The 10,414-nt window shown below is 29.9% G+C and overlaps 1 protein-coding gene across 1 annotated transcript; it reads right to left on the bottom strand.

Moving 5' to 3' along the window:
• Window positions 1-8,334: 8,334 nt before the first annotated feature.
• On the bottom strand, window positions 8,335-10,174 carry LOC18032019 (glucan endo-1,3-beta-glucosidase). Its single transcript, XM_006421115.2, has 2 exons — window positions 9,954-10,174; window positions 8,335-9,465 (listed from the first exon to the last, which is right to left on the bottom strand). Exons 1-2 carry the CDS (start codon window positions 10,129-10,131, stop codon window positions 8,510-8,512), a joined length of 1,134 nt encoding a protein of 377 aa, XP_006421178.2. The 5' UTR covers window positions 10,132-10,174; the 3' UTR covers window positions 8,335-8,509.
• Window positions 10,175-10,414: the final 240 nt, after the last annotated feature.

Genomic DNA, 10,414 nt, shown 5'->3' with positions numbered 1-10,414 from the left:
TTTGTAATTATTTTTATAATTATAATTTTATATTAAAATAATTTTTATTAAAAATAAAAATTCTAATTTTGGGATTTATTTTTATTAAATTTAGGGATATTTTTATCATTATATATTTTTATTTTTAAAAGTTTTTATAAAATAAAATGGTCTTTTAATTTATTTGGGGGTAAAATTATCATTTTATTAAAATTATTTAATATTGTTAATGCAAAAGTGACTAGTTAATACAAATGTGAAAAAAAAGGTGGTGCAAAGTACATGTTAGAATTTTGTAGTGGTTGGATGAACATAAGGTAAAATAAAGGTGGTGCAAATGATAATTTCCCTTTAAAATAAAGCAAACCAACTTGCACTCACACAATTGATAGGCTATGGTGCCCATTGCATTCTTTTACATTAACATTGCACTTAACCAGCTTTATTAGAGTTTCTCTCATATTGAGGGACAAGAAAATTAAGATTGTCATTCCCTATCCCATCATCAATAATACAGCCATGAAAAGGACTGATGCTATCCTCCGGCCATTCACCATTACCTGAAATTTCTTTTTTTTTTTAATACTGTTATACAAAACTGTTACTGATATTACATCAGGTATTACAATTAATATTTACAAACAGATTCTAGATTCTACAATTAGAATCATTACCTGAAATTTCTTTTTTTTTAATACTGTTATACAAAACTGTTACTGATATTACATCAGGTATTATAATTAATATTTACAAACAGATTCTAGATTCTACAATGGAAACTTTCTTCGTGGCATGTTCTCCTCTGAAGAGCTGCTCAAATTCTTTAAATTCTCTTAAATGTGAATGAAGAACTGTCCACTTCACTCATATTTCGTGAGGGATAAACTGGCTCCACTCAATTATTTGATAATTGAGGGAGGATTGTAAATAACCCCCATAAATACTTTTATAGAGGCTCGAACCCTTACACTAAATATTGTAAGTGTCAGATTCTTCTACTGGACCAAAGGCCCATTGCTATCATTACCTGAAATTTCAAATCTAAAAACCTGTTCGTAAAGTAATATATTAATATAACAATTATAAATGGAATTCAACGTAATAGGCCCTGCTGAATTACTGCACTAATATTTTCCATATTCTCCAATCAGAAAAGATCTGTGCTAGCTTCTATGCAAGTAATTAAGTTGCTTTTGCGAGTTCTTGATTGTGGGGTCTTCGGGTGTGATATAGCACAATATATAGACACAGGTAGCCGACGTGAAACTATATAATAAATATATCATTGGCCACGAATTATAATAGTAAAATATATGTAAATTCAAGTAGCCGTCGGTGACAACGAGGTAAGCGGATGACGGATCAGTGGTTGATGCTTAATTGTAAATTGGTAGAAGACGGATTATGTGCTATTGTTCAATTACGTGAATAACGTGAGAGCTTGCATGGGTCCAATGGCTCACTGATTAACCAATAATTGTACTTATTACTATAATAATTTTGAATCGGTGGCCACTGCGTGCTGCCATGCAGGTGCTTCAGGTGAATTAATAGAATAAGGAGGATCACATTAGGATCCTTGAGATATGATCTTGAATCTTTTCAGTTATTAAAATATGAGCCAAAGATATTTGCCATTATTTCATGTAAATATGCTAAATATCATGGCCATTATAATATTGCAAAATATGAAAAAGAAAAAGTCCCAAAGCCTTCTTCTATAAATTGTCCTTTGAGTATTTACATTTTCTATATTGCCTATGTAACTTTCACTATTAATACTATTAAGTGGTGTCTAAAATTGGCTAGTAAAGGAAGTTATTTGGTTTCATAAGGAGATTGATCACTCTACTCAATAGTCTAGTTTTTTAGGTTAAATATCAAAAAATCTATTATCTCAAACCAGAAACTAATCAGATAAATATATATGGAGTTTGTTTTTGTGAATATCAATGAAATTGGGAAAAAGTTCCTAGCTTAAACGAATAGTTGGTTTTTGACGTGTCAATAACAAATGAGTTAATGCCTTTTTTGTTACAGATAAAAGTGGTGGGATTTCTTGGAATCAGTTGAAAGAAACTTAAACAAAAATAGATAAAAATATTTTTATGGGGAGCAGTAAAAATTCAAAGTTAATGTCTTTCTTAGTACTGAAAAAGCATAAAATTGATTTTTAAGCTAAGGTAGTTTTATCTTGTTGCTTTGACGATAAGCAAATTGTTACGAGAAATATATTTTTGTTCCGTGAAACAAAATTGTCCACTTTACAGTAATTTAGATAATGCGTATTTTAAGAACATAATATTTTACTAAAATTTGAGTATCTAGAAAAACTTTTAGAATATGAATAACCCCACCCATAAAAAAATTCATGCAATGGTCGAGTATAAACATAAACGAATTCGGTTGTAGCATTAAATTATTAAAATGATATTATTAAAAAAAATGGAAATGATGGAGCCTTCGCAATCAGTTGGTACAATTGTCACCGTCTGAAGGACTGCAGGGAAGATTTTGCATTCTTCCTGCACCTACGAAGAGAAAATTTTGGCTACTTTCGGTGATGTTGGTTGTCATGAGCTGGTGGAACTCGCCACCAATGGAGATTTCTAAAGACGCCAATGTTTTCATCAATTATAGATCTCTCTGACTTTGTTCGTTTTGCTATTGGCATTCACCTATCTTTTTTGTTGCTTCTTTTACAGAACTGACGGGTAACTAACGCTCATTGCATCCCCTTGTCTTGTATTCGCTTTGTCTTTTTACGCAAATAAAGCTTCTCTCGCTTAGCCAATGTTAATTTCTCATTTAAAAAAAAAAAATAGTGTTTAGGGATAGTTTAAGACTGCGTTCGCTGATGAAATTATCAATTGTGCAAATAAAATAACCTGTTAATTAAAAAAGCAGCTCAACATTTAGTAGACTGTGTTGATGTTGTTGTTGTGTGTTTAAAAATTAAACTATGTGCATTTGGTAAATTCTATTACAAAAGTACTATTTTATTACATAATGATTAAAATATACAAAGTTTATGTTGCTTTCTTTTAATATATTTATTAAGGTTTATCAAAAAATGAAACATAATTTCTTTTTAAATTTTGAGTAATGTTATACTTATTTAACTACTGACATACTTGGTTTGTATTTAATCTGATTTGCCACCAATAGAATTTCACCATTTCAATGAAAAATAATAGGACTTTATAATTATCACTTGAGCCAATTAAATCATACTGTATCAGTTTGTAAGTAAACTAAGTTTCAAAACTAACATGCGTGCAGTTTGTTTTAAGATGGTATTCAAGAAGAGAGGGCGTCATCATAACAGACTTAAGTAGCTAACTGACACACAAAAGTTTTATTTATTTAGTTTAAGGAAAACAAAGTATATGAATGTAAACAAGAAAATGTCTTATATATATGTCAGGAGATCTTATTATTGAAGCAAACCGACAGGAACTCACACAATTTTTAAGCTATAGTGTCCATCATATCCTTTATTTAATTAAATAAAATATAAAAAAAAAATAACATTGTACTTAACCAGACTCTTCAGGATTTCTTTCATATATTGAGAGAGTATGAGAAGATTAAGATTGTCACTCATCATCACATCATCAATAATATAGCCAGCAAAGGAGCAATGCTAGCCTCTGACCATTCATTATTACCTGAAAATTTCAAATCATGAAATTTTTTCATAAATGCATATATTAATATAAACAATTATAATTGGAATTCAACTTAACTTTGCCCTGATGAAATACCTGCACAGATAGTTTCCATATTCTTCAAATCAGAAAAAGTATCTACTAGCTTCTGCACAAGTACTTAGGTTGCTTTTTCCAGTTCTTGATTGTGGTTGCTTCGGGTATGATATATTTATATAACACAATATATAGACACTAACAGCTGACGTGAAACTATATAATATGTCATTGGCAATAACTTATAATATAAAAATACATATAAATATAAGTAGGCCTCCGCCTCGGGATAACGGGGTAAGTGGATCATGGATGGACGGTTGATGTTTAATTGTAGACTGGTGGAAGACTGATTAACCACTATAGTTTATAAGTAAATGTATATCTAAAGACTATATATGGAGATAAATACAATTAAATGTTAACTATATTGGAGAAACTCCAACTTAGAGCACCTTTTACTGTCATTGGATCTAATTAGTAATACTCTAAGTTAGAGCATTTCTAGCAATTACCTTGAAATAATAGGAATATATTGTTCCACATACATACATACATAGACAAGGACATAGCCAGAATTTTGATCCAGCTGGGGCACATTTAAAATCAAACATGACTCGAATGCACGATTGCGCGTGTGTTAAGTCCTCATTTGGAAAACTGTGTTGTGGGCCCCACAAACTCCAAATGGGAGCTTGCCGCATGCACAATCGTGCTCCTTATAGAGTGCGTCTGCATGCATCTAATTGAAACCCTATTTAAAGTATAATACATTTCTAAAAATTTAGATAACAATATATAACATTACAACTATAATATTCATTAATAATAAATTTACTTATTACAATTGTTCTCATTGAAAACTCCTCAATAGGATTTTATGAGTTGAAAATAATGTATGATAGTTTCATTATCAATATAAGTAAAAATGTATTTTTCAATAGACAAGACTAGGTTATTGTTGAATTTGCTCTTAAAATCTTTTAATAATAACAAAAATATTCATATATTGCAACACACAGAGCAAACATGAATGCATGATAAAATTATAGAATTTAAAACTAGACAAAAGATTAATCAAAAAATTAAAAATCAGAATTAGGTAGACTTATAACTTATGGATCAATGTTGAAAGACCAAATAATTGATTTTGCTTGAATAGAAAACAAAAAGATTACAGTCTGGTCCATTAACCATTATACTAACATTTTGTTATGATTGTCTTTTATTTTAACATTTGTTCTCATGTCTTTAATCGAGTTTTATGAAATGTTAATAACTAATTAAATTATTTAGAATTAGAAATTTAAACTAGGGACAGTATGAAATATTTTAAAATTTAGCTGAGGCATTTTTCATAAATAACAAATAAAATATAATTTTTTAATATAATCATAAAAAAAATTAAAAGCCAGCCCTAGCTGGTCCCATGCTGGCTCCATTTCTGTACACACACACACACACACATATATATATATAGAGAGAGAGAGATCATAAATTATAACTAGTTATTTTGTGCTAAGAGAAAATTATTATCTTTCATGAGACAATCACTTATAAGGGAGATTGCCAATTTCCCACCTACTATAATTAATATATACTATTTACCCTCTTATTATTTTTATAATAGCCAATAACCCTCCTGCCCACAATAGTTTATAATATTACCCCTATTTTCAAATACTTTTTTATTCATATTTATTATAAATTAAATAAATCATATGAATAGAAATTGAATTAAAAAAATAAGTATTAAAAACAACAAATTTATGTTTTGATGTGAAAAAAGTTAATAATAAAATGTTTTCTTGTACTTTTTTATTTTGTAAACATTTTCTTCTAATAAGTTTTTATAATATTTTAAAATTAAATATAAAAAGTACAAAAAATATTTTATTTTTAATAATGTTTATTTATCATTCAAGTTTTCTTGTAATAATTTTTTTATCATTTTATAATAAGTTTCTTATATATTTATTATAAGAAAATGTTTATAAAATTAAAAAATACAAGAAAAATATTTTATTATTAATTTTTTTACATTAAAACATATATTTCTTATTTTTAATACTTAATTTTTTATTTTAATTTTCATTCATGTGATTTATTTAATCTGTAATAAATATGAACAAGAGTGTATTTGAAAATAAGGATAATATTGTAAATTTATGCTGTCAAGTGGTTATTAATTATTATAAAACAACAGGGGAATAAATGGTATATATTGATTACAGTATGGGAAAAATTGACAATCTTTGTAACCTATAATACGTACTAATGATAGGATGCGTTATTTTAAGAATAGGTTTTAACAGTTATGTGTTAGTTTGTTTTCTGTGATCACTTTTTTTTTTCTTTTTTTTGGGTAAGGTTTTGATGTCCCACCCTGATTGTAATATCATTTTTTTCTCTTTAATTTTATTTCCTCTCACTTTTGAGGTTCTAGAAAAAAGAAAAAAAACTATAATATGCACTAATGTTCCAATTTTTTTTTAGGTATTATTGCCCGTAATTGTACTATGAATGGGACATTTTACACTCTAAAATTTATTTTGAGCACTCTTATTTTAATAAAATAATTTGATAAAAAAAATACTCATAATTTATTAATTTTCTTTACGTAAATAAAATGTAATCACTTTAGATACTCATATAATTAGTAAATTCAATCTTTTAACATATAAACGGTCTTCTACCTTAAATCCTAAACTTTTATAAATATTTGCGAAGAAGCTACTACGTACCCTTTTGATTGAGTAAATAAACTTTTATTAATTACTCCAATCAATTTTCAGCTTTCATGACATCTACCAATCTGCTGTTACGTTGGCAAAATCTGGTGATGATTCGTTAACGTTAATGATTTCTTCCTAAAATTAGTTTCATCTCATGCATCTATGCTTCTTCTATTTAAATAATCTTTTTATGGCACTTTCACATATAGCTTCTTCTTCACCTAACTTGCAGCTTGATTGCACGACTAATTAATTTTTAAAATTGAAGCTGTGTCAGGGTTAGATAAATAATAAATTTGGAATTTAAATTATTTCCTCTTTGTTTGTTCAAGAAAATGAGCTTTTTTTTTGTTCTTTTTTAATTTGATGGATTTGAATAAGTACATGAAATATTTTCTACCAAAAGAATTAAAGATGTCTTCTTCTTGTTATTATTATTTTTTTTTGGTGAATTGAATATTTTTATAGGTGTATATAGTAAATAAAAGATAATTAATTTAAAAGGTTTGACAGACATAAAAAGAAAAAAATTATTTTTAAAAAATTATATGAGTGTTTCAAATAATAGAGTATTCATACTAATTTTTAGAGTGAAAATAACTCTACCCTTATATTATATAGTGTGAGAAACATTAGAGACCATGTAGTCATGAATGTCTATGATCTAACATGATCCCTTACATGTAAGGTGATACATCATACATATGGAACCGCAAACTCTTATATATATCTTATATCATGTCAAGAAAATCATAAATCAAATTTTGTTGGCGAGAGAATATTTTTCACACTCTAGATCTAGAAGGCCCCTTCACACCCGTTTTGGTCTTGAAAGGAAATTTAATTAAAAATTTAAATAAATTATTCTTCTAACAAATTTTCTTATACCCATCTCTATTTTATAATTTATACTTATATTTTAAATTTTAATTGAAAAATAATTGTAGTAATAAACTTATGATAATTTAGAGTTACAGAAATAAAAAATTAGGTAACAAAGAGAAAATTAGTTAAAATTTTAGGATTTTTATATATCAATTATTTTAAAAAAAGTTAAAAGAAATATATTTTTTTAGGGTGAAGTTTTATATCACGATAGTTGATTTTTTTTTTTTTTAAATAGCATGATGGTTGGTTTTAATTTTGGGTTTAAAATTTGGAATTGGGTGTTATAAGTACTATAGAGGTGTGTTAAAAGCACTCAATGGGACATCAGGCCGATCCCAAACCAACGTGCTAACTGCTAAGTCCATTTGGGTTGGATGTTACCTGTGATCGGGTTTAAATTTGACATGGCCTTTAAAATAGATTAAAGAACAGATCTCAATTCAGTGTAGTACAACGTACAATGTTATGATTTAAGCTCGTTGACTTTTAAGATAGACCGCATGGTTATTGGATGGTTAAACGAGCTCACTTTGTAGTTGCCCGGTAGGTTCATTTGTGCCTGGACTTCGTTTACTACCCGGTAGGTTCATTTGTAGTTGCCCGGTAGTTGCCCGTTTACTTCATTGACTTTGACGTTTTGAAGGGCTCCGGATACTGCCACGTGTCTCTGTGCTTTCAATACCCAGGGAAAAATTTTTTTGCCGTCCTTTTTAATTAACTTTATTTATTTATATATTAAACAAAGTGGGATTGCTCTGTTCTTTTTTTCTTCCTAGCTAAATAATATCGATCTTTTGGAGACTTGGACTACTACAGGATGTTTGAGATTCAAATATGTGCATGGTTTTGATTCATACATATAATATTTAAAAAGGAAGTGCCCTTTAATTTTGCTTAATTCACTGTTGTGCTCTTACTAGTTGAAATTAATTTGGTATTGTGGGGGCGTTTTTACATTGCACAATGGCCAAGGAAAAATTACATTGCATGTTAATTAAGCTATTCAAAAATTGAAAGAGGCAGTGATATATAATTAAATACCGTAACCATGACATTATTGATAATGAAATTTGGCCTCGTGCACCGATGCAAGGTGATGATGCAAACTCTTGATTACTAATACATATTGTGCAATAATTTATTCCATTACAAATTTAACTTCAAATCTGCTGCCGCATGCAGCTACTCTGATTTGGTTAATTAATTAAAATTAACTTGGTATTTAGTCTGCTTATCTGGAGAAAAAAGTCCCCAATGCCTCTCAATCTCATCTCCCTTTTTATCCTTCTCATCAAACATAGCAAAAATGTAAGTCTCAATAGGCCTTGGCTTCTTTGGTGATCCTTGCTTCACATGCTGTATCAAGTTATTATTATAAGTCCTTGCATTATCGACATTCGTTAACGCTCCGTCACCACCTGCCGTCGGCCACCCACTCTCCGATATCACAATATCCAACGAGCCCCCACCGGCTTTCTCCAACGCAGCGTAAGTAGCATCCAACTGGGCATCAAAAAGATTCTGGTAACTCAACGGAGGGTCCGAAACAACCGGTTGTTGGGACCTAAATAGTGCATAATCAAGAGATATTTGACGGTCACCAACGATGGCAAAGTAAGGGTACAAGTTAACAAGCAACGGGGAATTGTTTTCGTTAAGGAAGGTAATGAGGGGATCGAGAATTGGTCTGTAATCTTGATTAAAGGAGCCAGCTGACGGCGGAGAGGATTTATCAAGAGCTCCGAATGCAATGGCTGTGGAAACTTTGATTTGGCTTCCAAGGTTAGCTCCGTTAATGGCGTTTTGTATGTTTCTCATGGCGGGTACAAGATACTGCGCAAAGTCGTCTCCTGGTTTTGCTTCATTTCCTACAGCAATATATTTGAACTTGACATTGTTAACAAAATTTTGGACGTTGTCTTGGACCCAGGTATTTGCTTCGGCTTGATTGGAAGCAATTCTTCGGAGGAGGTCAAAATCGTTGGGAACGCCCAGCATGACTTCAATGTTGGAGCCACGGAGAGCTTCGAGAGCTTCTTTGTTTGGATCATAGAGTCTCATTCTTCTGATGTTATTTTGGTTATAGAGAGCTATGACATCTGGTTTTGATGGCAAGTTGTCACCAAGCATTCCATAACAAACACCTATTTGAGCACCTGCAATATATATGTAATATACATATAGAATCAACAAATTAAAAACTTTTATTAAAAAAAATTAAAAACATATAGTAATGAATAATATTAATTCATATATATAAAGCGAAAATGATCAAAGGACGGTGTTGATTTCAGTAAATTAATCATTTAGCACCTCATGTTCAAAATCTGTCTTTTAAAAATTTCTATTAATTTTTAGCTTGTTTTGTTTATTTTACTAACTACTCATGACGTGGTAAAACACTAAAACTCAAAATTGATTTTGATGCCTCTCTTTCTTCTTTTTTAAATGTAAGGCGTGGACAGAAGTCAAACTAATATATTTCTTTTAGGTTTCGAACTGGAGTAGTTAGTAAAAAAAAAAACAACTTAAAAAAATCATTCGGTCAAGGATGGTTCTGATGAATTTTACAGCATGGAGGAAATAATTAACTTTTGATGAAGAACATGGAGATTTTGATCGTTTTCTCGAGAAAGATACATACTTGTTGTGTCCAGGGTAGCGATTAGCATCCCCAGAAGTAAGATGATCACGGAAGCCATTGAAGGGGTATTGGGAGAGTTAAAGAATTTAGCCATGCGTGGAGAAAAATGAAAATGCAAAAGTGTGATATACCAACAACATTTCGTAGCGGCCGTTTTATAGAGGAAAATGATGACCATGTCTATGAACCATATTGGAAGGCAAAAAAAACCAAAAAATTCCACATTGATAACAAATAAAAACTTGAACATTTCAAAATAAATTAATCCGACAGCTTGTCTTTCGGGTTATTTGAAAAGTCTGAGGCTAATTTAATTTCCTGATGTATGTCACTATCCTTTGGCTGTGCCCTACAACTGCAATTTTTTCCTATCTACAGTTGCGGTGTGCATATTTAGACACTTAATTACCCGAAGTATACAACACGGGTTAGAAAGTGGAACACGTCTTGATTAGATTTTA

Source organism: Citrus clementina, unplaced genomic scaffold (genome assembly GCF_000493195.1).
Source record: "Citrus clementina cultivar Clemenules unplaced genomic scaffold, Citrus_clementina_v1.0 scaffold_9, whole genome shotgun sequence".
Lineage (NCBI taxonomy): Eukaryota > Viridiplantae > Streptophyta > Magnoliopsida > Sapindales > Rutaceae > Citrus > Citrus x clementina.
Note: the sequence above shows the minus strand (reverse complement) of the source record. Positions and strands in the feature narration are given on the sequence as shown.